This window comes from Hippocampus zosterae, chromosome 11 (genome assembly GCF_025434085.1).
Source record: "Hippocampus zosterae strain Florida chromosome 11, ASM2543408v3, whole genome shotgun sequence".
Taxonomy (NCBI): Eukaryota; Metazoa; Chordata; class Actinopteri; order Syngnathiformes; family Syngnathidae; genus Hippocampus; species Hippocampus zosterae.
Genome location: NC_067461.1, coordinates 20,261,926 through 20,289,447, shown reverse-complemented (window position 1 = coordinate 20,289,447; position 27,522 = coordinate 20,261,926). Strand labels below are relative to the sequence as shown.

Sequence of the window (27,522 nt, the reverse complement as noted above, 5' to 3'; positions counted from 1 at the left end):
CTCCTGTGCAAGAGGGGACACACACACACATACACACACACACACACACAATTCAAGGAGACCTATTTGAGGATGTGCATCAGGGAAAAAGGGAGAGAGGGCAAAAATACTCAAAAAGTATGGAGACAAAAGGATGAAAAAAGGCAGATAGTTATTTTACACACAGAGAGAGAGAGAGAGAGAGAGAGAGAGAGAGAGAGAGAGAGAGAAAGAGAGAGCATGTAAGTATAATTGTTGACAAAACATTGTATGGCATACACTGTATGAACCTGAATACTTAGAGTAAGTACAATACAATACAATACATGCTGATTTATATAGCGCTTTCACAACAGCGGCAGCTGTAACAAAGCGCTTTACAAAACAGTTAACATAAAGTAAAATAATAAACACAACACATAACATAAAACACGGACAGTCGTGCAGTCCTAACCACTTTTCCGTCACACGCTTTGTTGTTTGAAGCAGTATATAATGAATATACTTATTGTAGGTAAGTGACTTTTCAGCTGTTTTCTGGTCAGAACCTTATTGTTCGTTTTTTGTTTATTGAACGTATAAAATGTACAATACAGTCATAAATTGACAAAAAGTGAAGGCAAGTAAAAATGTAAGAAAGGAAAAGAAAACAGTCATCATCACAGTTACATGTTCAAAGGAGTAGAAAGAAGTAAAAAAACTTATATAGTCCTACCCCTTGTTATAATAATATAGAAATTGATAATTTTGATACAGAAAAGAAAAGGAAAAAGTCTGTCTGTGTGCTGAACTTATCTAGTCTTACAACTTTCGATTTGTATATACATACTCATTCTAGCACATTTATATGTCCATTTTCTCATACTCATAATGGATACTGCATTTCATTACCGGTAAACATTTCATGTTTATCAATGTAATTCTGATGTATTGCTATATGTTATAAATGTTTCAAATGTATCATCTTAATTCTGATTTATCTAGTTTTGTTGTACTACTCGTTTTTTTTTTTTTTTTTTTATTTGACACTATTAACAGTGGTCTCAATTTCTGCATTTAAGTTGTTCTAAATCATTGAGCTACGACATTTTTTTTAAGTTAAAGCACATTTTAAACTTGCCGCCGAAAGGCCATGGACACATTTCCAAAATGAAGCCACAGAGGGATAACCCCAAAAGATATGAAAGTGGTTTGCCGCAGTACGTCCACATCATACGTGCTACAGTACAACAAGCAATCTGATCACTGATCAGAGGGCTTAGTCTGAAATACTGGGAAACAAATAGCCAAGTCAGTCTCTTCCAATTGGATTCTTTCCAGCAGAAGAAATAATAATTCGATTTTTTGTTTAAATGGTAAAGCTGCATCATAGCTGAGTCTGTACTACCACCTAGTGTGAAACACCTGTAGTAGAATTGATGTGTTGCTTTGCTTTAGAACAAAACAGGCTAAGCAAGAAGAACAAAACAGGCTAAGCAAGAAGAACAAGATCGAGCACATATTTCTACAGGAACATTCATATCCCCTCAGGTGTGCTCAATTCCGGGCCTGGACATCCAGTATCCTTGCTGGTTATTTTATGTTTCCCTGCTCATCACGGTCGTTATCCAGCTCCTGTAGAGTTTGCTGATGAGCTGATCATTTGAATGAGGTATGTCGGGGCAGGGAGACATACAAAGCAGCCAGGATTTCGGCCCTGAAGGACTGGAATTTACGGAAGAGGATTAGGGCCAATGAAGAAAGAAAAAATAAGGTTGGCAAGAGTCTGACTTTAATCTCAGAATTCTGAGAATAAAGTCAGAATTCTCACTTTAAAGTTAGAATTCTGAGATTAAAGTCAGAATTCTGAGAATAAAGTCAGAATTTTGCCAACCTTATTTTTTCTTTCTACATTGGCCCTAATCCTCTTCCGTAGGAATTGCTTGTTGTTTGGTTCATGTGAATATTTTGATCTGTTGATAAGTGCGAAGAAAAAAAAATCTGTCCAAACCATAGACACAACAAACTGTTTCATAAGGAATGTAAGGATGATTAGAAACTGTTCTTAGCATGTCTGATATTGAGAATGAGACAAAACATAAACTCTGATCAGGTAGGCTAACATGGGCTTGATTTCGGATTCTCAGAAGAACAACAGCAGGTTAAGGATGCACATTTGAGGAGCAGGATGTTTATGGCGCAGCAATCCAGATTTCATTGTAGTTGTTCAGAGCCCAAGAGGAATTGTAAATGGCTCCAGAGAAGTGGTTAGCAACAAAGGACTTCCCAGCTTTAGTCAAGTGGTCTTGCAGTTTCTCCACATTTTCTTTGCTTGCTTCAAAGGTTGCCATTCCTCCAAATGCTCTTAACAGGGTGTGCAAAAGGAAACATATTAGATCGAGTTACCATTCATTTGACTGTCTATAAAGGAAGCACGACTTTGCCTCTTACCTGACATAAACATAACCCCGAGGTCGGGTTTGTAACCACACATCCGTGTCACTGGTTTTAGCCATTTCTGTTTTATTTGGAACAAACCAGGACATGTTTGCATTCATTGTATCTGCAACTTTAACGACCGTGATGAGGACAGGCCAGCCATCAGGCATCGGATAACCTGTAGAAATGCAACGCTATATGATTAGGGGGACATGAAACGGAAAAATAAAACTTTTTACCAAGACAAAACACAGCTTTGACTGACACCGTCTAATGTTTAAAATATACTCTTGCACGCAATTATTCAGAGAGGCAATCATAAAAAAAAATTGTTTTTGTTAAAATTCAGGCCTGATCAAAGGTGAGGATTTGTTTACGGTGCATCATGATTCTCAGGAGATTGAAACCTCTTGAGAGAAGTAACAATAAGACGACATGGAAGAGAAATTCAATCTCTCAGAGACATACCTTGGGCCTTCTGTCTGTCACAGAAATGTTTCAATCTGTTATGTGCAGCCATCACATCAAAGACTTGTTTGCCTTTTATTGGAGTGGTAATCCAAAGTGTCTCAACATACAGACGGTTTTCAAAATCCTGTTGACAAAACCCCCTCCAAATTCAGAAAACATTTTACAACCGCGCCACCTAGAATTATGTTCTCTTAACGTATCGCGTGCGAGTGCTTTGATTAAGATCAGCAACTTACCTTGTTTGAAGTAGCAATCAAAAAGTATTCAGGGCATGTTTTTTTGGTTTGACAAATTCCTTCATTGCTCAGTGCTTGACAAAGGAAACCACGAACAAGCACCAAGACTGCAAAAAGGAACTGTGCCATTCTTTGTGAATCCATCAAAACTGAATGCCAAGTATTTGTACAGGACTGCTATAGCATGGCGAGAGGGTGTGGCGAACCATTGCTTTGACAAAAATCAGGGGAGTAAAACTGCACCTCCTGTATTCTTGATGTCAAAGGAGATATTATGCCTTTTATTTTAACCTAGAATCCAACATTTAATTATTTATTTCTGATTTAAATTATTTTTGTTTTATTTTGTATTTATTATGTTTGCGCATGCATATGAAAAAAGTTCAGTTGAATTTTAAGTAAATATGATATGCCATTGGAATTTAGAAAGGCATTTTCCAAAACAGTCGAAGCGTCTCTGACACTAGCCTAAGACAATACAGCTGCACTCGTAACGACCGTTACGGCTCACCTGATTTCTGGGTCGGATTGGTGACTGTTGTCATGGAGAAGCAGACCAGGCCAGGTAGAGCACACGGTCAATTACTGGCCAATTCATTCAAACACCTGTTGTGAATTTTTCTTTTCAGCTCATTGTTGTTGAGAAAACAAAGAACTTGCAGAAAAAAAACAAACAAACAAACAAAAAACCCAACAGCTAGTGGGTTCCATTCTTTAAAACAGTTGTCAGTGCAAAACAGAAGATTGCTGTGTTTCAACATTTCACCAAGCCAACCCACACGCTAATTGAAGTAACAGAAAGGCTCTTGGAATTCTGCCTATTTCATGCTACATGGACTATACAAGCAACGTGAACCTGTCGAAGCAACTTTGTCAGTTCTCAGAACATCCATCCATCCATTATCTGATCCGCTTATCCGTACAAGGGTCACGGGCAAGCTGTCATTGGACAGTAGGCGGGTTATACCTTGAACTGGTCGCCAGCCAATCGTAGGGCACTGAGAGACAAACAACCACCCACACTCACAATCACAGCTAGGAAGAATCTAGAGCAGGGGTGCCCAAACGTTTTTGATCGGAGATCGACTTTTCAAGCAACCAACCTCCCGCAATCAACCCATTACTGCGCGCGCACGCTAGTACGCATGAACACAACACGCACCCATGCACAAACGCGCATCAGAACGCACATATGCACTGTCGCATGCCATGATGAGCAACAGCCTTAACGGCTCCTAACATGAACGAAACAGAAAAATAAAGTTGGCACAAGAATTTGTGAGTTTGTGATAAGGAAATTACTGCCTACCTCAGCAAAGACTTGACGCGGAGACACTTTTGCAGCATGTTCTCTGCATGAACATCACTATCGTAGCTATATCACATGCACCGTTTTAAAATGCTTATCCCATCAGAATCAGGTGTGTTGTAGGCGGGAGAGTTGGAAAACAGGCAGGACAGTGGCCCTCCAGGCCTGGAGCCGCACATGTCCGGAATAGATGTTCAAATTTAATGTTTGGGAATAATTGACATTGGTTGTACTGCTCTATAAATGACCCCAGATGGCGCACAAGGAGAGGCAGCCACAGGAGCGCAAGCAGAGACTTTTGCAACATGAACACACCGGTTTCGTCCTCGCTCTCTTTGCACCTGCAGCCGCCCCTCCGGTGCTCTTCTTCTCTGTGCGACGGAGATGGGCATAGAGAGGCGGCTGGTGGACGCATGGCGGTCTTGAGCACCTGGACAGAGTCCTGCACCTACGGCCAAGCCATTGCAGGTGCCAGGCAGAGACATAGCTATGGTGATACTCCGTTATCAGAAGAGTGCGGTGTGGTTAACGGAGCCGCAGCAACCTAAATGACAGCTATTTCGGAAAAAAAAAGACGGGACCGGTGAACCTGATCACGGTAGCGTAAGAGTAGTGCAGTCTCTGAAATCCTTTGGACAATACTTTTCTGGACCTTAATGAAGTTGTAAAGGATGGAGAAAGGCGCAGCGCACAAACCGCAGCCGTCCAAAAGGGCAGACAGTCACGCGGACGACATCGCCAAGGTAGCCGACGAGGAGCTGCTCCTGTGGAGCAAAGACGAGCTGGTGAGACGGTTGCGGAGGACCGAGGCAGAGAAGAGAGGCGTCATCGTGGAGCACGGGAACCTGATGCGGGAAGTGAACAGAAGGCTTCAGCAACACCTGAATGAGATCCGGAGTTTGAAGGTGAGATGCGTTGCGGCTGAGTGAGCTGCAAACAAGCGCTTGAAAAGGCCCAAGTAAATACATTTTAAGTCAATTGGTGACAGTATATTGGAGAGGTTGACTTTGTTAGAATATGACATTTGTCAGGGGGAAAAAAAGAAGAAATAACGGGTGGTCTGATTTAATGGACTACTTTTAATTAAAATCAATCCTTATATAGTGCACACAGTGTATTTACCTGGACTAAAACCATCCTCATAATACAGTAATTGTTTATATGAAATTATGAAGTTCCGATCTTTTCAGAAATGTATTATTAGCTAAAAACCCCTATAAGATGCACTGCACACAATTAACAGAGTAAAGACAAAAAAATTGCTTTGTCCACATTTTTGGTCAGATTTAACACACACACACACACAAACACACACACAGATATCTCTCTTTCTCTTTCTCTCTCTCTCTATACATCTATCTTTTCCATCTATATCTAGATAGATAGATAGATAGATAGATAGATAGATAGATAGATAGATAGATAGATAGATAGATAGATAGATAGATAGATAGATAGATAGATAGATAGATAGATAGATACTGTATGTGTGTGTGCGTGCGTGTGTAAATGTACAAGAATACGTACAGTATGTAAATAATGTGAACCCAGTACTGAGCAAATTACTTGGAAAACTTTGCAAACTACGATAAAAAGACAAGTAGCTAAATCACCTCAAAGCTATAAATTGGGTTGACTGTCTTTGACCAATGCAACGACAGCATTTTGTTATTATTAACGTAAGGCAAAAGTGACTACGTTTGCATGCAATCAATAACCTTTTTTAAAACCAGAATACTGGCACTATTCATGTTTTTAAAGGCCATGTTAACATACACAAAAACCCGAATACGCTCTTATTCGGATGTTAAAGGCCCACATAAGCCCCCTGGGTTACCCATTTTCTAATGCAAATATTGGATCATGGAAACTCATTTGGGCGACTTCCTTCCAACGGGGCATTGGTTTGTGTTCTGCGCATCCTCTTGCTGTAAGGAATATTAGACTTTGTAGTACAGGAAGTACTTGGAATCACATCCACCTCGTCATAATAATTTGAGTGCACCAATTTCTCTCTGGAATTTTCCACATAGTTTTCAGTCTCCATGGCGAAAATTATAATGTGTATCTTGACACATACAATATAAGTGGCAGCTGCTGGTCTTCAATTCTTTTCCATAAATTTGCTTATGTGTTCATATGAAAATTCTATCCTCCATTTCTTATCCTCCTCCATGATGTGCAGCTTAGTTTAGTTCAGTTTATTTGGGCATGGTACACCATACATTTACCTACAATATTGGGTTCATGGTAATGAGAGCCCAAAAGGATTAAGCTGAAGCAGGAGCTTATAGACGCCTACCCCACCACATATTATGCAGTACACCGGCGTGCAGTTTTTCCATTAAGAAACGCATATTAACATGAAAAACAAAAATGCACATACAGTCGAAATAAAAATAAGATTTTGTCATCCCTGCAGTACAGCTATTATGTCGGCAGCACACTTGTACTTGCCGTAACCCAAGTTGCTAAGATCCCTGGATATATATACACACACACAGAAGACCAACCATCCACACTCACACTCATACCTAAGGACAATTTAGCGTGTTCCATTCACCTGCCACACATGATTTGGGAATGTGGGAGGAAACTGGAGTACCCAGAGAAAATCCACGCGGGCACGGAGAGAACATGCAAACTCCACACAGGCAGGCCAGAGCCAGATTGAACTGTGAGGCACTGTTAGGCCGGCGCGCGAACCAGTCGACCACCGGGCCGGCCAAAACGAAATAAACTTCTATTGAAACACAAACTATCCCTCCAAATATTTATCCAAACATCTTCATGTCATCCCTCATCGGTTCTGATATGTGTGTGACCTTGCCTTTTTTTTTGTATCTGTTTCTCAAAACCAGGATGTGAACCAGAAATTGCAGGAAGATAACCAGGAGCTTCGGGACTTGTGCTGCTTCCTGGATGATGACCGTCAGAAAGGGAAACGGGTGACACGAGAGTGGCAGCGCCTTGGTCGCTACAGCAGTGGTCTAATGAGGAGGGAGGTGGCTATCTACCTGCAGAAGCTGAAGGAGTTGGAGCAGCGGCAGAGTGATGTTATGCGAGATAATTTGGAGCTGAAGGAGGTGTGCCTCATGCTGGAGGAGGAGAGAGCTAATGCTACTGCTTTAGGGAGTGGTGCCTGTAGGCAAGAGGGGAACGGTTGTAGGACTTCCATTGACAGTCAGAGCAATCTGTCGCAGCTGGGGGGAGGGCTACCTGCACCTGGCCTGTTGCGTGATGTTGGTGATGGAAGCAGCACTTCCAGTACAGGAAGCACAGAGAGCCCTGATATTGCTCAGAAAAAACTCTCACCTTTGGGTTCCAGTGCAAGCCCTAGATCAACATGTTCTCTCCTGGAACCACCTAACAGACTGGGAGATCTGTGCGATTCCACAGGCAGGAGGCATAGCTCCACTCCAGAATATCACACCTTCCCCCAGCCATACCGCCCACGAGGTGGGTCCCTCACCAACTTGGACCCTCAAGACTTTGGAGGACAGAGCCCGGAAAAACAAAACAGATCTCCCAAAAGGCAAACGTGCAACTTCCACCGCAAGGCCTGCAGCTCTGACCTACTTGTCCAGAAGCAGTTATTAATTTTAGGGCAAGTATCACCAGGGTGTGGGAAGAGCATGGCCAAATCCAATCCAGAGTTGAGTCAAAGACACTGTACAGACAACACTATGAGGGCAAGCTGTGGGAGCCCCGAGCTAAGGAAATCAGTACTCGGAACACCTGAGCATCAAAGGAAAGGGAGAGTGATAGTGGGGAGTCCAGAGTCTATACGACACCTCCATCACTTTCAAGTGAGTCCTGGGCTGGAATACAGTATGGGAGGGATAAGTGGAGGCTCCCCGAACCGGGATGCGCTTCACAGGAGGGCTGCTGGAGAGGAGATGTCGCCCCAACACCAGAGTCTGTACAACGGTAGGCACAGGGTAATATTAATTATGTCTTTAAAATCATATTGTCTTCTTGAACCATGTATCATTAAAAAAAAGAAGATATTAGGCTGCTTATTGCTATGTCGAGGTCTGTGTACAGTGGAAACTCGATTTAACAGACCGGGAACCAATGGACTCTAGATTTAATGGACAGAAAAATAGTGTTCAGTCCACTGAAATCACCCTTTTGTGCAGTCGATGTCAGAATCTCGTCATTCCTCGTCATTGGTTCAGTACAATATTTACTGGTGCTGTGGCAGAATCAACAGCCACTTACTGGTACACGTATTTCCAGGTTGAGCCGCTGCTTCCACAGATATAGTACAGTAGAACTGAGCAGGCAAACAGACATGCCTATGCGGTGGCCATATTTCGAGAGGCCCCATCCCAGAAAAGGCAACGGAAAGCATCCACATTAGCTTATCATTACCATAAGCATGCAGCTCAAAAGGAGCGTGTCATGTCTACCAATTGCTATACAGTGCACTCCGCTTAATAGAACACCGATTAATAGAGTAATCCGCTTAATAGAGCAAAAGGCTCTGGAACAGATTTGCCTAATGCAATTTCCTATAAAGATACTCCGCTTAGTAGAACAGATCTCCGCTTAATAGAACAGGCCGTAAGCAATGAACATTGTAAACTAGTGGTTTTCGAAGTGTAGCTATCGCGATACTGTACCACTATCGCGAGAAAACGCGGTAGTTCTAGCCATATACAGTAACAGGTAGCACGCGTCACTCCACACATAGACACTAAGGGTGTGGAAAATAATCGATATTAATCGATACATCGATGCGCACGTCCGCGATCCGAGTGCATCAGCTCATTCACTGGGTACGACGCGATTGACGGGTGAAATCGCGATTCATCACGATGCATTGATGGGTATCGGTGAAATCGCGATTCATCACGATGCATTGATGGGTATCGGTAAAATCCGATTCAATCGCCGTTTTATTCATGTTAAACGTCACATGTCTGCCCTTTCCTAGGCGCAATGAATGCACCATCATTGCTTTGCGTTTTGTGTTGAATACGGACGGTAGCCGTGCGTCACATCCAGTCCAGTACACAACGAGCGAAACATTATGGAAGTTAGCGCACGCAGCAGCAAGGAAACTACTATATTTAATGCAGCCGCAACATTCAAATCTTATGTTTGGAAATACTACGGCTTCGAAAAGAAAAACGGAAAGCTTGATAAAACCTCCGTAATTTGCAAGGAATGTCGCACTAAGAAGCCATACAACGGCAGCACCACAAATATGCAGACCCACTTAAACCGATGGCACCAGATCACCGACAAGTTTCCCTCCCGCTTCCCCGCCCAGTTCCTCGTCGGACACCGGAGAAACTCTTGGTAAACCAGGTCAGGATCAGAAAAAAATTGCCTCTTATTTTGGGAGTCCCCTTGCAACTCACTGTGACTGCGCAATGGCTATAACTAAGGCCACTGCTTATTTCATATGCAAAGACCTCCAGCCTTAGACAACGAGGGTTTCAGACAGCTCGTGCACGTTTTGGAACCCAGGTATAAAATACCAGACAGGTCTGTGTTCACTTACAAACATATTCCCGATGTGTACAACAAAGTGAGAAGTGAGATTACTGTGTCGCTGAACAGTGCGCAAAGAGTTGCACTTACAGTGGATGGGTGGACATCTTGCGCTATAGATTCATATATATATTATATATATGAATATTTCATATAAGACACTCAGTGAGAGTCTGTTTGTGTTTACACTATAGCAACAGCTGTGAGTCTCAGGTGCCAAATTGTTTACATTTTCTTTGCACAAAACCCAATTGTGAAGGGGCTTAAATAAGTTGTTTTACAAGTTCTACTGTTTATAAGGAATAAAGTGGTATCCTTTTTGTAATACCATACTGAATTCCATCTTTTTAAAAGCTTTTTTTCTTTGCTTATTTGCATCATGTTTAATTGCACAATATCGCAACAAATTGCATTGTATCGTATCGGATCGCATTGATTTGAACTTAATGTGTATCGAATCGTATCGCACCGTGACGACGGTGAAACGTATCGCATCGTATCGCCAGAAAATTCCATGTATCGTTTAAGTATCGCATCGCTGGCAGTGGATCGTGATGTGTATCGAATCGTCCTCAGTGCTGAGATTCACATCCCTAATAGACACACGCACGTCACAATGGCTTTAACTTCATTCAAGAGACGAGGGCTATCACCTGCGGATAAGAAGGACATACTCAGACGATACGATGCATTGCCGGATTCTCAGAAGGTACGCCCGTGGTTTCCAGGACTTCCCTCTTATCCAGCGCATTGAGAGGGAAGTCAACCGCGAAATTACGGACTCCTGTTTCCAGACAAAAGTAACGAAATTTTTCTCGTGATTTGAGATGTTTGACTGAAGTTGATTAAAGTTGTTGTTTTGTTGTTTGATTAAAGATATGGACGTCCACAGTCGAAATATCTCTTCTAACTCGTCAGCAGGGGTTTTTCTGCGTGCATAACTTGGTCGTCGACGTGTCTGAAGGTGTACCTAATAAAGTGTCTCCGGTTAATAGAAACTCCGCTTAGTAGAACAGAAGCGCTTCGGCCCAATGGTGTTCTATTAAGCGGAGTACACTGTATATGGTTATTGTTTCACGGAGCGAGATTGTGTACACATGGCTTGAACATGCTATTTTTGGTACAGTATCCAAGTGTCGTTTTTTTTTTTTTTACCTCCAGTTAATAGTGGAGATGAAAAAAAATAATGTCACTTCTCATCAATGCGACCAGCTGCCATTATCCACCCGCCACATACCGGCAATGTCAGGTTGGATACATTTCATATCTTTCCAAACAGTTCCAAGCTCTTTTTCTATTTATTAACAATAATTTGGACAGTACTATGTTTTTCGGCCATGAAAAACATACTTAAATTTAATGGACAATGAGCCCAAAACAAGTTTCCACTGTGTAACCAAAATTAGGCTTCATCACTGTCATGGGTGGCCCTAAATAATTTGGGGTCAAGTGATAACATATAGGAGTATAAAAGGACTCCTGCCCGAGTACTCATTGTTGGGTCATTGTTGCTGTTTGCTAGTGTCCTGTTTGTTTGTTTGTTTGCTGCAGCCTGCTATCATGTTTGTTCTCAGTCATGTTTCGGTTATGGTTAGTTTTTGCCTCAGTCATGGTTTTGTTTGCTACTTTGGATTCTTTTTGTTTTCAGGACTTTGTTTTGGATTTAGTTTTCTCTATGTTTTAATGCAATTTGTCAAGTACACCCTGCTCCTCCCTCTTCCCTGCTTTTTGGGGTCCACCACCACCTCGCAATCGTGACAACCTCTGCCCCATGGCAGATTGATTTTTTTTTCTTAAGCCCCTGTCAGTTATGGCCCCTTAAAATTGTCATTACTTTTCTCGACCTTACAGCTCCTCTGATCACAATGAATGAATGAAATCTCCCCTATGCTCCTCTGATCACAATGAATGAATGAAATCTCCCCTATACATTGTAATTGTGATCGATTGAAATATCTCCATACAACCCGCAATGCACGGTCAACGTCATGACACAAATAGACTTCATTTCCACGTCTTACTTTCTACTGTCAATATAACACATAACTGACTTACTCAGCGGACTGATGATACCCACCTCTGGTAAAGCTGTGAAACACGTAAATAAGGACATTTTTACAGTGTCTCCTGATGAAGTCACCGAGGGGGCAGCATGTAGAGATTATAAAGAGATGAACCTGAAATTGGGCCTTGTGGACACCTCAACTGAGTTCATAGCTTGTAGATAACTTACATTAAAAACTGAATGGTCAAGTAGGAATAAACCCAATTATAAACAAAGGTCATTGTTGATCAATTGTGTTGGTGTCCAGTGCTGTGGCGATTAATGAGATGTTTGACTTGTTTCTGCCTGTGTGGATGAATGATGATTAAGATTGGGAAAACTAGGTTATTGGTGAGGATAAGTGGTTCTGAAAATGGATGGATGACTCTGCACACAGAAAGAAGTCAGAGAAAACAATTGCCTGTGATAATTAAGAGTCGACAATATGATTGAGCGAAGGTTTCATGTTGAGATAATAACACTTGCATTGCAAGTACACTTTTGCATTTCATCTGTTTAAGGTGAAATTTGCGTTTTTACCTAATTAATACACTTGCCAGGTTTCTTAATGACATGCCTTTGTCAACATGCTCTAAGGATCAAGAACTCCAGGACACTTTCACATTTTTTTGTGGGAGGTTTCTTATTTACAGGGAGTTTTTTCTTGTCTCCATTGCCCTTAAGTGACTTGCGTATGTGATGTTCACTTGATCTCTTGAGAAATGAGTGATGTTGTTCTTGGCCTGATCCATGTATAAAGTTTATTTGGTCTAATAAATTCACAGGGTTGACAGACTGTCGCATGGACCAGAGGTCCACTTCAAGGTTTTTTTTTTTCATTTACTTTTCTGTCAGACTGTTCTGGTTGTCAGATCACAGCTCCTTCTCTCTTTTTGAAGATGACTTTGAGTCCAGCATCCATCTTCTCACAGCTTGTGATCCACTTTGGTCTGGCAGCCACACTTCTTAATTGATCCCATCTCTCTTTTTCTCGTACCTCTCCATAAAATGTTACCTTAATTTAATTATAGTTTCCTATGAGACTTTGACTTTCTCAAAAGTCATGTTGTCCGGGGATTTATGGACTTACATTTCTTCCCCCCACCGTTTCAGTCCGTTCCTTGTGGTTGTTCTCCAATCCCTTTCTGCCATCTTGAGCCATTTAATGAAACAGGGTATGTATTATGTTTGAATATCTTTTAACTGTACTTCATTACTGTACTTGATTTCAGTTTTAAAATTTCAGAAGTCGAATAAGAGGATTCGTAGCACTTCTAACAAAACCTACCATTATCAGTTTCACGGATTTAGAAAATGACCTCTTTTTTTGTCATTCATCCACTTAATGGGGCAAGGCTTGTTTACATTCAGAAATTAATCACTGCTTTTCCTGACAGTATGTAGAGATGTGTAAGTCTGTGTAAGGTTGTGTGGCATGTGTGAGAGCAGTGTGTGCGGCATTGGGCATGTTTTGAAATTGAAGACTCGGACGGGGATCGGCAACACGCGGCTCCAGAGCCGCATGCGGCTCTTTAGCGACATCTAGTGGCTCTTAATAAAAAAAAGCTCTGTTTGAAAATGGAAAAAGATTTTGATCGTAGGCTAATATAGCTCAGAAAAATATAGATACATGTTGCAGCTCTGAAAAAGTTGTGTTGTTTTTTTAAAACGTACACTTACTTATGCTTATAACAGTCTCAACAAACACAGACACATCTGCGTCCGACTCCATGCCTTCTCTCTTCTCTTGATTCGAGAGGCGTTCAAAGACAGCCTCAGAAAAATGGAAATTAGTGATCACTTCACCGACACAAAGAAAAGCTAACATAATGCACCAAAACAAAAAATCAAGAGAGGAAATCACTAAATAAACTCTATGGGGGCATTTGTGAACACACAACAAAGGAATGAATAACAAACATACATACAACATGTGTTTCCTTCATTGTAAGTTTTATAGAAGGCTTTTATTTTTTTGCAGCTCCAGACATTTTAGTTTTCTGTTTTTTTTTGTCCTATCTGGCTCTTTCAACATTTTGGGTTGCCGACCCCTGGACTAGGACAATAAGGGTGTGTCCGTAACGTCATTGTTTTTTTTGCTGATCTGGCTGCATTTCACATTTCACATCTTTCATTTGTTATATCAATTGGTCACCTCTTACCTTGAACATCAGTACACTTAGTCACAATGTATTGTATTTCAATTGATTTGTGGATGCAGATTTTGAATGGTAAATGGGTCAGTGTGATCCAATTCAACCAAAACCAAACCACCAAAGAATATAATTTAAAAACACACATTTATTAAAAACAGAAAAAAGTAAACAGAATTAGTTTACGGTAAGTACCTTTTTTTTTTAATTGTGCACAAAATGAACCAGCAGTGATGGCCAATTGGGCATGTCATAACTAATTGACATGTTGAGTCGGGCGTGTCTTAACGTCCTTGGCAGAGGCTCTGTCGAACGACTGAGACTGATTCACTGAACCCCTGGGTTTCGATCGAAGCCAGGTTAAGAACCACTGATTTAGAGTGTTCCATTAACCTGTCATGCATGTTTTTGGAATGTAGGAGGAAACAGGAGAAAACCCACAGAGGCATGGGAAGAACATGCAAACTCCTCACAGGAGGACCGGAGCAACTATTTGCAGCACTGTTTTTCTGAGAATGTCTTCCATTAACTGAATTGAAAATCAAAGAGAATCAAATCTATTTTGCTAATCTGAATCGATATTCACTTCTAAAAGACAATGAGAGCCCGTAACATATGAAATGCAGTCATGAATAATGAAACAAAAAACATCAATGAAAAAAGTTGGACAATGGATTCAACAAATTCTGTATTAATTCTAATATATAAGCTGAAGTGCTGGATGAGCCATAGCAAAAGGATGATGGCTAGAACACAAATCGCTACCAGGATATTACCTCCACGAGTTAAGAAATATAAAGTAACAGAAGATAGGAGAGGTAACCATTACCAAACAACAAGCACACAATGCAAGATGGATGCAAACACCAAAACACATACACTACAGGTCACTTGCGAGGCAATAAACAAGAAATTGGTGCCTGGCTTTGGATACAATGCTGATTGTAACAAAAAACTGGTGCATTGAAAGAAACTCTGCCCACCAAAGAATATCAAGGAGTTTCAGGAAAGATAGACCAAACAGCAAAACAAGCAGGTAGAGAAACAGGATCATGACAGCAGTTTTCATGAGTGTATATTCAGAAAAGACACATACAGTCAAGGCCAGACAGAAAGACGAGAGGTCTCAAATTTTGCAGTAGCAGGCAGGCTTAGTTAAAGCCCAGTGCAGTCAGCAGTAGCAGCAGCAGCAGCAGCAGAAGAAGTCATCTTGCAAATAGTTTCAGCATCACCTCCATAATAAGTCTCGTTATCTGTGTTTGTAAACCAAATAAAGAAGTAAAAAATACTGTTTCAGGAGCTTTGGGAAAACATCCTCTTAACACACACGCACACTTGCAAGCGGCTCATTCAATTCTGTGCCAATATGGAAAATGTTTCTGAGAGAAGTGCTTCACTTCCTGAACACTACAATATTACTTGACCTGCACAACTCTTGGTGGCTGTTGTTTATGTACATAGGCTCCTTAGTATGCAACACAATAATTTTAGCTGCGTGGGTACATAAAACAAGTATCCATCCAGCTTTTATACTGCTCGTTCTCCTTAGGGCCGTGGGGGAGCTGCAGCCAATCTTAGCTAACATTGGGGGGAAAAACTCCAGACAACTTGAACTGGTCACCTGTCAATCATATGATGTATGACCAGGCGTGTCAAACTCATTTTTGTCGCGGGCCAAATTGTAGTTACGGTTTGCCTTGGAGTGCCGTTATGAATTTTGGGAAACCATAAAAATGTAAGTATATGTATGTTCACCTCCACATATTACATACACAGTGCAAAAAGAGTTGATGAATAATTTGTTTTAAAATAAGGAGTCAAGAATAATAAATGTTATTGTGGAATACATATGACAATTTGAAATTTTGGTTCAGACTTGAGCAAGCATCATGGAATGCTTGATTTGCTTTCGCGGGCCATGTGGTGAGCCAGATCTGGCCCCCTTGCATTGACTTTGACACCTGTGATATATTTAACAAAAAATCATTCACACCAAATGGACATTAGTAAGTCTTCGCCTAAACTTTAATGCATGTATTTGGAACCTCGGAGGACTTGGAATACATTCATCAGAGAAATCTCACGACCGGCATTAAGATATGAAAATTGAATTTCCTTCTGGAAATGTTCTGTTTTGTTTTCGTCGCCCTTTGCCCGTCACCTCCTTTGGTTGGAACATGTTTCCCAGCAGTAACCAGACTTGACACCAGCCTTAATTAGGCCAACTATAATCAAAATGCAGTATTTCAATTAGGCCACATGCAACTTGTTTCTTTTTTTGGATTGAAACAGTTTACCGGTACACAAAATCAAGTGCTCATGTGACTCGCAAGTGAGGCCTCTTTTTTTTTTTGTTACGAACGCGACCAGTAAGTTGGTGGAGCATGAATTATGAATATTATTATGAATATTTAGCAGTGGAGTCATACATCATTGGCCAGGGGGGTTGCTGGTTAATAAGATGATATCTAACAGTGAGATAAGGTACGCACATAAAGGCAGCCTCGGTAACATCAGCATCCGGTGTTATTACATTGCCCATGAGGTTTCCAAATGTCAGAGTTGGCAGTTTGTGTGGACTAGCTACATTGAACTTTGTTTGCAATGTTTCTAGTGGGCTTGTGTTTGCAATGTCATTTCGTGCGCGTGCGTCTGTGACCGTTTGTGTGCATAATCAAATGCCCTGTTTTAAGTACCGCCCTGCTAAATAGGCCAACAGCTGCTTCCCTGGTCATTTATCCCGAGTCAGCTTTGATGCCCCCTTTTTGTCCTTCCATTTCAACAAAGGGACACCTTGCAAAATGAATATGTTAATACACCATGCCCATTGTCGCCTTACAAAACGCACACATTTTAAATCTTATAGAAGGGATGTGTACACAGAAACTCAAGTGCCCAGATGAATGCTTTAAGTCCCTTTATACATAAAGTATACCAATGAAAAAAAAAGTGTGTGGTTTTATGTGTGCGGTATGGTGGATATTGTACAGCATTCAGTGAAGCCACTGTTCTGTCCCTTTGGTGTGAGTGTTTCAAAGCTAGGTGCGTGGTGGTGACGTGTGTGTTTTTGTGCATTTCTATGTGTGTGTGTGTGTGCTCGTGCATCCACTCTTTGATAGAAAATAGACCTTCTCGAATTCAAGATTCTCTCTCTGCCCATGCTCGTTGTCCTCTTCTCCAAAAAATGAAAATGCAGCACGCTCAAAAATAGGCACACAAGCTGTACACTTGCACACTCTTCCGTCATCCATCCACCCTTGTCCATCATTCTCGCTGACATGCACAGTGAGTGAAGTGAACCAGAGGACACAGCTGTGAATCGGCCCACAGGCTTGTCTTCCAGCGTGCTCGTGTGTGGGTGCGTGCGTGCGTGTGTGTGTGTGTGTGTGTGTGTGTGTGTGTGTGTGTGTGTGTGTGTGTGTGTGTGTGTGTGTGTGTGTGTGTGTGTGTGTGTGTGTGTGTGTGTGTGTGTGTGTGTGTGCAGACCCCTCTCAGCAGCCTGGGCCACTGGGATGCTGCTATAGAGGTACAAGCAGGTCACTGTGAATGAGGGAATATTGACTTTCGGAGGAGGAGAGGAGGGATATTTGAAGCTGCATAGTTTCTGGATGTCATTGCAGAGCATGGATGCTGTTCTTTCTCTCATACGTGCGCACACACACACACACACAGACACACATATGGCAATGTCCCTGTTTTGTGACAGGAAATGTGCCTGGTATAGCTGGCTTGTGGTGCCCATGAAGCGTGTCACGTGGTCGAGTTCACAACTGCGTCGAGAAGAACAGACAGTCTAAGAATAGCACCATTTTTCATCACATTTTGATACCAGCAATAGAAATACAGGTCGTCCATTTGAAGTCTTACAATTTGTGGCGAGGAGATGTTGGATTTCCAAACACTTACTGCTCTGCATCATTCTGAGAAGTGATTATTTACAGTTTGTTACACTATTGAACATTAGGAGAGGCCCTCTCAGCATGACGGACAACACCAGTGCAGACTAAAAAAACACACAGAACATGTGTACCTCTCTGGAAAGGCATACAGTAATTTAATAATACAATATCGGATCAGATTACTGTATTGCATTCTGTTTGCAATGAAGCAGTCAGTATTCTGTTCTCCACAACACTTCATCCATTTGTTGGGAGGTGAAAAACTGTTCACCATTGCTAACTTGCAGCACAGTTACAATTGTTTGAAATGAAATGCATCTGAGTTAGTTTCCAAATAAGATGTTTACAGCCAGCACAGACTGACACATCTATGGGACTGTCACCAAAGGAAAAGACAGATAAGGAAGACTTGGAGTGAAAATTGCTGCCAGTGGCTGTCCAACTGTGACAGGAATCAAGGGGAATTGACAGAAAAAGAAAGTGTTTCATATGAACAACTAGAGCGGCACACTTCACTCTGTGTGTACTACGTCTCTCTGACGAGGCTGGATTTGTAACCATTCTTGGTATCCTAACTCTAATGATTGACATTTAAACAAATATTTCTGCAGTCCGCATCGACTCGTGAATAATAGTGTCATCAATACTGTCATTGATAATCTTTTTTTTTTTTTTCAGTTCTGATATCCGCTGGCTGCTGCACCAACTCCTGCAGGAGTGTAAAGCTTTGGGACAGGTGAGACTCTCACACATATTTAAAAAAAAAAAAAAAGTACAAATGTCATGATTTTCAAGACAGATGAGATGTATACATTAAACATAGTATTTCGTATGTTGAACCTAAAGAATGGTGTATTGGAAAAAAAGACCCATTTGGGTCCATTCTATGGAGAGCAATACAGTATTTACATTCATTTGAGTCACATTCTCCTATCCATCCATCCATCCATCCAGTCATCCATTTTCTGAACCGATTATCTTCAAAGAGAGTCGCAGGCATGGTGGAGCCTATCCCAGCTGTTTCCGGGTAGTAGGCGGGGGATAGCCTGAACTGGTTGTCAGCCAAGTGCACGAAACACATAGACAAACAATCATTCATGCTCACAATCACACCAGGGACAATTTAGAACCCACTTCCTCAACTGGCGGACCGCGATCCACGACCGGACCGCCGACCTCCTCAGTCCGGACCGCCGACCTCCTCTGTCAGGACCTCCTCTGTCCGGGCCCTCGGCAAATTGTATAAAATAATAATTTATAAAGTGATTTTTAAGTTATACATTTTATATTTGTGGACTCTGCGCATTACCACGATCGCTTGTTAAAATTATCCGTTGTAGTCTTTGCGTGCACTAACAGATGTAACGCAGAGGACCGCGGCAGCGCGACTTTGTGTGTATAATGTTTGACTGACTGGAGACCCTGGTTGAGTAGGGCATGTCGGCGATAACGATGCGCTGATTGGCTCCTCTGAACTGAAGGTGTGCCCATACATAAACGTCAGCAGATACGAGGCGCTGATTGGCTCCTCTAAATTTAAGGTGTGCCCATACATAAGCGTCAGCATGCGTCTATCGACCAGACGAACTGAAGTCCTTCCTGCTGATTTGTCTGGCCAGCTTTGTGATGCAATACAAAATGCAAATTGGGATTGATTTGTTTTGTTAAAGGAAAATTATATTTTGATGTATCTTCTTAGCAGGCAAAACTTAACAAAATAAAAGAGTTCCTGTGCCTCAACAAAATACCTCTCATTATTTGCTGTGTACTGGCAGAGTGAATAATTGTTATTTTATATACGGTATGCCCATACTAAATGGGCATATAGCCCTGCTCCCTATGACCGCCATGCATGGGACCGGACCTTGGTCTTAATAAAAAAAAAAAAAGTGGACCTCCAGCATTTCTAGTTGAGGACCACTGATTTAGAACATGGGTTTCCAAACTGTCCACAAGGGTCGATGCCCTGCCTCTTTTCCATCCCTCCCTGCTGAAACCCACCTGATTCAAATGATCAGCTCCGTATTATTTGAATTAGATATGTTGCAGGAGGGAGAGATGGAAAACAGGCAGGACATCAGCCTTCGAGGACCAAGTTCTGAAACCCCTGATTTTGCGTTCCATTCACCTGCCATGCATGTTTTTTGGAATGTTGGAGGAAACTGAAGTACCTGGAGAAAACCCGCACTGGCACGGGGAGAACATGCGAACTCCACACAGGAGGCTGGGGCCTGGAACCGAACCATTCACCTCGACATGTGAGGCGGACGTGGTCACCAGTCGCCCACCGTGCCGTGTGTTTAGTGAACTTATTTTCAGTAATTAATACATCGTGGATCAGCATTTTTTTTGGGAGTGGGGGAGACCGTCCAAGAAATGTGCCTAGTTGAATCTCAAAAGAAGTTCATCCATCAAGGCAACTATACAATTATTAGGTATACACAACCGTTTTTTTCCCCACCAATAAAGAACGATACCTTCCTGCTTCTCCACATGAAACAGACAACCAATATGGTTTTTTTTAATCATAAAATAAATCTGTTTGTGCAGTTTAAAAGAATCAACCGATTTAATCCCACTTTATACTAATGGAGTGGCATCGAAGGACGATATAAAAAAGCGGTCAGTGACAGGCTACAGTCTCATGTTTGTTATTTTCTGAACTCGTGTCACTTCAGACTTTGAGGCGATTAGCAATCTCAAAAGCTCCGATGTGTCTCAGTGTCTAATAAAGAAATAAAATGATTATAGGAATATGTACAATATGTTATGTATTTCCATACAGAGTGAGAGGAGGATTTTTTTTTTCTGGATGGTTGGCTGCGTGGCGGGGCGGCCGAGGTGATGCCATGGGCACCCGCTCGCGGTTTCCCTCGAGCTGGATGGAGGAGTCATTTACCCAACACCGGCATGATGCTGACTGCCTTCCGACGGTGTGTCGCAGATGGCGGTTGGTGTGGTAGTGGTGGCGACTGGGGCGTCAAGTTGACCTATGCCCTGGGCTCTTGCTGACCGGCTGAAGGAGGGAAATGCAGAGCGGCATTTTCATTCCATTGATAAAAGCAATAAGTCCAAGTATCGTTTGCACACTGTTTTTCATTGAGCAGTATGCACACCGTTCACAATCAGGGGCTCCTGTCCATACTCTATTCCTGGCTGATTCCATTCAGCGCAATTCACCAAAGTAAGGACAGAATATGTACAGCAACTGTATTGTGCAAAATGGCTCTTCCCGTAATGCAAAGTTCACCAATATACACGGTACAGAATTCAAAGTATATTTTAAAGAAATAAATAAGTAGTTGGCGGCCCGGTGGTCCAGTGGTTAGCGCGTTAACCTCACAGTGCAGGGGTACCGTGTTGTTCAATCCAAACTGTAGCCTGCGTGGGTTTTCTCCGGGTCCTCCGGTTTCCTCCCACATTCCAAAAACGCATGGCAGGCTGATTGAACACTCTAAATTGCCCCAAGGTCCCCCGCAACTGGTTCAGGGTGTCCCCCGCCTACTGCCCGAAGAGAGCTGGGATTGGCTCCAGCACCCCCCGCGACCCTCATGACGATAAAGTGGATCGGAAAATGATTGAATGAATGAAGTAATAAATAAGTAGTTGACATAAAAGGGAGGGAAGAAGCAGCGCAATAAATAAAAACATCCGTCCATCCATCCATCTTTCCATCTGTCATCCTAGAGCTCGTGGGCGTGCTGGAGTCTATACCAGCTGACTTGGGGGAGTAGGCTGGGCCATTCACACTCAAAATCCCATCAAAAGACAATTTCGAGCAGTGGTGGCCAACCCGCGGCTTGCAAGCCACATGCGGCTCTTTGGCTGGTTCACTGCTGCTGGGGAGATTTGTGTGTCTGTGTGTTTCGGTTTCATTCATGTGAGGGTTCGTTCGTGTTGCTCATTGTGGCGTGCGCACGTTAGTGCATGTTTGGCGCCTGCGTGCATGACTGTGTATATGCTTCCACATGCACGATCGGGTCTATCACGGGAGATTGGTCGCTTCAAAAGTCATTCTTCGGTCAAAAAGGTTTGCCCTATAAGGCAAGCTGACCCAAATAGTAAGTAACTGCTGCAGCTCTCACAACAGAATACAAGCCAAATTTAAAGAGCATTGTTCAAGAGAAGAAATGCCAGAAGTCCCTGCACTAAGGTGCTTAACAACACCCATAGTAAGAGAAAAACGTTCTTATATTTCTGTTTGTGGACGTGGTTGAACTGAGAGTTTGTGTGTGTGAGACAGTGCACACAATATTCATTGTTGAAAATGACTCGCCTGTGGTCTGAGTACCAGAGGAGTCAGTTTCTGTCATTATGATGTTGGTGTGTGATATTTACAATAAATGTGGCTGAGCAGAGGTCTGTGTGTGTGTGTGTGTGTGTGTGTGATGTGGCAGTAACACAGTTAAAAAACATTGGCACTTAGTCTCTTACTGGTTGGCCACCCCTGATTTTGAGTGTTTTAGGCATCACAACAATCCACGTAGGTCTCATACGGGATGTTGAAAATGCAGTGAAGTCACTAGAATTCGTCAATTTGTACTGTAATCCAGTGTTGATTTAATGTCGGCTGTTGGACCACATGATGCAGAGAGAGCCTCAGCTGCGGCTCTCATTCAAGTGAAAACTTTGAGTTTCATATATAGTTCAATTATGTAACCTTAATATTCGCTACACGATTGGCAATGGACATTGCATACAATTATAACACTGTATTTTAGCATGTCCCACTCAGGTTTAGGGAGAAATAGTGTGTGTGTGTGTGTGTGTGTGTGTGTATGTGTGTGTGTGTGTGTGTGCATGTGTGTGCGTGTGTGTGTGTGCACATGTGTGCGTGTGTGTGTGTGCACATGTGTGCGTGTGTGTGTGCGCATGCGTGCGCATGTGTGTGTGTGTGTGTGCACATGTGCACGCATGTGTGTGTGTGTGTGTGTGTGTGTGCGCGCCACTACGAGAGGTTACCCTGGTGTGACTCTGGTTTTAATGCACTGACCGCCGGTGAGTGATGGTAGGGGGTTAATATTTTATGATGAAGAATTTCCTAATGGATAAATAAATCAGCCATCATCTTTACCACAGGAGTAAGGATCCTTGCATTTTGCTGACCCCACACATGAAAACCTCACAACCTACACATTACATGCATGCATATGCAGTAATTGCCGTTTCCCTCGTCTCTTCCAGCTTTGGTGGCTCCTGACCGCACATGCCTCTTGATCAGTTGCTGCTTGACAACGCACACTCCAGAGAGAAAGAGGGGGAGAGAGAGGTTCTTAGCACATTTATGGATGGAAGGACACATGGATAAATACACAAGAGAAGGGGTAAATGCTCACGAAGTTCTGAATCAATCAATGGAGGTTGATGCAACTCTTGCCCTACTGGCTGCTGCTGTGCATTTCTGTTAACCACCACAAATGACTGAAAACATTTTATTTAGTTGTTTTGTGTATATTTTGAGACACCAACCTTTGAATTGCCAAAGTTAAGAACCTGCAAACAATGACAATGCTCATAATAGAACAGTTCTACATCTGTGTAAAAATAGAGCATTAGCTGTGGAAGTACTTTCTGGGGGAACGCAATGTCACAGAGTAGGACATTCAACTAATGATACAATTGTTGTTACGGCTGGCATTAAAGCACAAGGAGTTACACAATCATGATTATGTCATTGTTATGGTGCGTACACACCAAATCCGTTGCGAGAGTACAGCCTCACTGGCTGTTGCGAGGCAAAGCTCGAATAGACTAAATGAGTGGATTTTTGGTGCCCGTGCACGCCCCCAGCCACTCCAAACACGTCATCCACCACGCCCCCTCATGCATCCGCACCCCACCCCACCGCACAAACTATATTGACTTTAATTGAACTGCACTCACAACAGATTTGGTGTGCACATAGCATGAGGCAAATTGTTCACGTTGTAGCTCACTTGTACTCTGCTAGCCGAGACTCAATTCTAGGTCAATGCCCCTTTTGCAAATTTCCATCACTAATTTTAGACTTATTTTGAAGCTTGCGTCGACCACCGCGGATCTGTTCAGTATTGGCTGCACTCATAGTGCAAATAATAATGATCATAATCGTCATCATAAAACATCAGGGGTTACGCCAAAGGAAGCCCCGGCTGCGACTCTCATTGAAGTGAATGGGACCATGCACTCGTGAAAATATTTCCATCAAGTTTCAATATTTACAATAAATATTGTTTTTAGAGTTGAGAGCACTTTGGCTGGTTCTACGCTTGTGTATTTTAAGGCGGCCTTCAATATCGGCCGAAATATCTGCCTAATTTTGCAGGATCGGTCCAATAAAAATAATTTTTTAATATCGGGGCCGATATTTGCCTTTTTGACACATACCATGCATCTCTATCTCGTCCCAAAAATCCCCAAATCTGTCTTTCCCGGATGTGTTGATTTACAGAACAGATTGGTGTCTTTATTTAAATTCCTGAAAAATCAGGAGACCGATTGACATTGTAAAGAGCCAAGTATTTCAACACTAACACTCGTCTCTGCAGTGAGCATTTTAAGACAGATAGTTTTGTAAAAATTGACCAGAGAAAACATGGCGTCACGTATAGGTGTTTCGGTTGTGTGAATGGGGCAGTGCCGACTGTCTGCCTAATGGGCCTCATCCTAGTATCCTGCTGTCATCATGTGCCATGATGGGTTGTGCCATTGAGCTCTATTTTCGTGCTGAGCACAAGTCTCGCACGAGTTGCAGTCTTAATGTACATCGATCCGGGGTAGACCTTGTTTTGTTTTTCTCATCGTGGATTTAAACAGGGAAATTTGCGCCGTTGTGGGCTTGACCTCATCTGTCATCAATCAAAGCAGCGCCTCTTTTATCCTTTAAATGCAGCGTGTGAGTATCACATGATAGTCCATGACACAGCTGAAGAAACTGATTTGCTCTAGTCCTGCGGTAGGGCAAGGCCCGCAAGTACAGTATGTTTTAAAGGCACTGCAAGCAAGATTCCAAATCTATGAAGTGAGCACTTCCTCCCAAAGCGTTGGTGTCTGTCTGAATTCTGCAATCATTCAAGGCGCTGCATGCTGTTGCCATATTTATGAACGAAATACATCCGCCACACACGTCAGTGGCACTGAGGATCTGTCTGCCGATCAAATTCAACAAAGCGCCAAAATGTTAACGTTGTTCCAGCAAGTGTAAAGTTCAGATGAATATCTGCGACCAAAATTTCAGATGTGCTGGACGCATGTCAAAAGGGCCACAACCTCTGTGTGCCACAACGCAGAGATGAACCAAATTCCCAAACAGGCACATTGAAATGTACCATTATGTCCCCAACAGCAAGTGTAAGTTTGCTTGTGTGCTTATTATATTCATAGTCCACACGAACTACTACATTTTGAAATTGAGCCGTATGTCGAGAAGCTAGACAAAGTAGCACCCATTTTCCTGGTCATGAAATTATTTGTTTTGGGTGAAGCACCACAACTTTGAATTTGCTGCCAATTTTAGCTTTTATAGGGGCTTCAAACGTATTTATACTGAGTATGCAGAAAGACAGTTAAGTATTCTTAGTAATTTGAGGATGAATGTCTAGATTTAAAAAAAAATATATGCGATCATGTAAAAGCAATACAAAAGAAATTCATCCTTATATTCAACCTCAAAGTAGTATCGCAACAATGTATATCCAAAGCCATCATTTTAGTTAATGACAAAACAGGCATTAGGCATCCAAAAGTGTTCAGAAACACCTCTTTGATTAAAATACACATACATACACACAACCAAACATTGTGGTGGAAAATGAGAACGGTAATGATGCTTTATTCATCACATGTCCCATGTACAGTGCTTCCGGCGGAACACCCGAGGACTGAATCCAGATTTTTTCGTTAAAATAACAGACTGGAAATCAAAATGATGTGATTTAAGTTGTACAAGGAACCAAAACACGCAGAAAAAAAATCTACATGTGCATGAGAAGAACTGATTCGCCACAAAAAGAGCACCAACATTGATTGGTTAAGACCAGTGAGAGCTAGAATCAAGATTTTTTTTCTGTAAGGCAGCAGAGAAAATCACTTTACTGTCACGCTGCCCTTTGGAACTGCGATGAACAAAATCTGACAATTCAACTACAGAAAAAGAACTTTGTAACAAAAAATGTTTCTGTATCCTGTGTGGTTTGTGAAGGGCAGCTCAGGTTCAGCAAAAGCCTTTCTGAAGACTTTTTTTTCCCATACCTGTCAACACATAAAAATTAGCAAGAAACAAACACATTAGGATTATATGTACATCCTATATAACCACTTATTCTCATGTCTCTGTTTGACTGAAGAATGAAATGAAGAGAAATATGTTATGATAGCAATAGAATTAGTCAACAGTAGTCGTGTAAATCTGTAATTTTATACATATATAGTGTACCATAAATTATTTTTGCTTCCTCACCATATGATATTGCTGTAATTATGATATCCTAAATTGTATGTAGAAATCAATAAAGTGACTTTACAGAAAACATTGTTTCTGTTTAGTGTATTTGTGTGGCTTTCCTTAGAACAGTGGTCAAGTCAAGTCAAGTCAACTAGGTGTCAGACATAAAGCACACGGGCCGGAACCGGCTCCCGAGTAGGTTCAATCAGGCCCACTGGATAATTTAAAAATGAAAAAATGTATAAAAGACACTGCATGAATATTTTAATAAGATGCAATTCATGGGTTAGCCGCTAGGAGAAACACCGTTTTCTCTTTTGTTTTTAAAGTGTAGGCATGGATTAAATTTCGATTTTATATGCACATGTGTAAATGCTTTAAAAAAAATCCTTTATTTATAAATCTCATTTAATACATGACTATATTTTTCAATACTAATTACTTGTTAAAGTTATGTGGCTTTGTACAATCAGTGGGAACATGAAATGTTTTATAAAAGACTAGCTGGTTCGCCGCCCTGCGGGTGGCTCATCGGCTAGTTCCTGCGGAAGGCTGGTAAGGTGGTGGTTCGCCGCCCTCCGGGCGGCTCATCAGCTAGTTCCTGCGGAAGGCTGGTAAGGTGGGCCTTCGGCCCACAAAAGTGTTGTTGCTTGGTTCAACTTTTTGTTCATCTTCATTGCTTATCGCGAAAATAAAGAGATGTTTAGCTCTACTAAATAACTAACAATTTTATTGCAATGCTTGTGGGTAGACAACATTTTTTTCGCTAAGATGCCCGCGCGATCGTAGTGAGCCACTGCCTGAGCGGCGCAGTGGCGGCGCGCAGTGGCGGCGCGCAGCGGCGCGGTGAAGTAGGTACGTTTTGAAAAGGGACAGACGGAAGGACAGACCGCATGCGGGACGCGCAATATATATATATAGATATGTCATTAAATTTCAACATTTTCTTCATGTTCTTGTGCTTCACTATACCCAAACAAAGGAAAGACATGATATTTTGGTTATTTATGATATGGTTAATTTTTATTATGGTGTAATTTTAATGGTCCGACCCACAATGTGGAATTAGTTTGACGCCCCTGCTTT

General features: G+C 42.0%; 2 protein-coding genes across 5 annotated transcripts in view; one reads left to right on the top strand and one right to left on the bottom strand.

Annotated features, from left to right (window-relative positions):
* Positions 1–1,888: 1,888 nt before the first annotated feature.
* Positions 1,889–3,386, bottom strand: LOC127610715 (uncharacterized). Its single transcript, XM_052081178.1, has 4 exons — positions 3,105–3,386; positions 2,866–2,992; positions 2,410–2,575; positions 1,889–2,322 (listed from the first exon to the last, which is right to left on the bottom strand). The coding sequence occupies exons 1-4, from the start codon at positions 3,246–3,248 to the stop codon at positions 2,151–2,153; spliced, it is 609 nt and encodes a 202-aa protein (XP_051937138.1). The 5' UTR covers positions 3,249–3,386; the 3' UTR covers positions 1,889–2,150.
* A 1,595-nt stretch (positions 3,387–4,981) lies between these two features.
* The window catches only part of LOC127610679 (coiled-coil domain-containing protein 85A-like), a 467,869-nt gene continuing 445,328 nt past the window's right edge, over positions 4,982–27,522 (top strand). Inside the window, exons 1-4 of one of the 4 annotated variants that reach the window (XR_007964992.1) lie at positions 4,982–5,318; positions 7,275–8,343; positions 18,693–18,750; positions 23,199–24,323. Coding sequence is in view for 2 of the 4 variants with exons in the window: in XM_052081109.1 (XP_051937069.1) it covers positions 5,085–5,318; positions 7,275–8,343; positions 18,693–18,750; positions 23,199–23,214 (1,377 nt within the window). In the remaining 2 variants the exon portion in view is untranslated. Of the gene's footprint in view, positions 5,319–7,274; positions 8,355–18,692; positions 18,751–23,198; positions 26,929–27,522 lie in introns of those variants that run through there. The other 3 variants (XR_007964993.1, XM_052081109.1, XM_052081110.1) reach the window with 3 other exon arrangements.

Excerpts from the sequence above, each read along its gene's own strand:
- LOC127610715 (XM_052081178.1), bottom strand. The coding sequence starts at position 3,248 with ATGGATTCACAAAGAATGGCACAGTTCCTTTTTGCAGTCTTGGTGCTT. Across the intron at positions 2,576-2,865 it reads TGACAGACAGAAGGCCCAAG|GTTATCCGATGCCTGATGGC; the intron begins GTATGTCTCTGA and ends GCATTTCTACAG. Across the intron at positions 2,323-2,409 it reads CGGGGTTATGTTTATGTCAG|AGCATTTGGAGGAATGGCAA; the intron begins GTAAGAGGCAAA and ends CACCCTGTTAAG.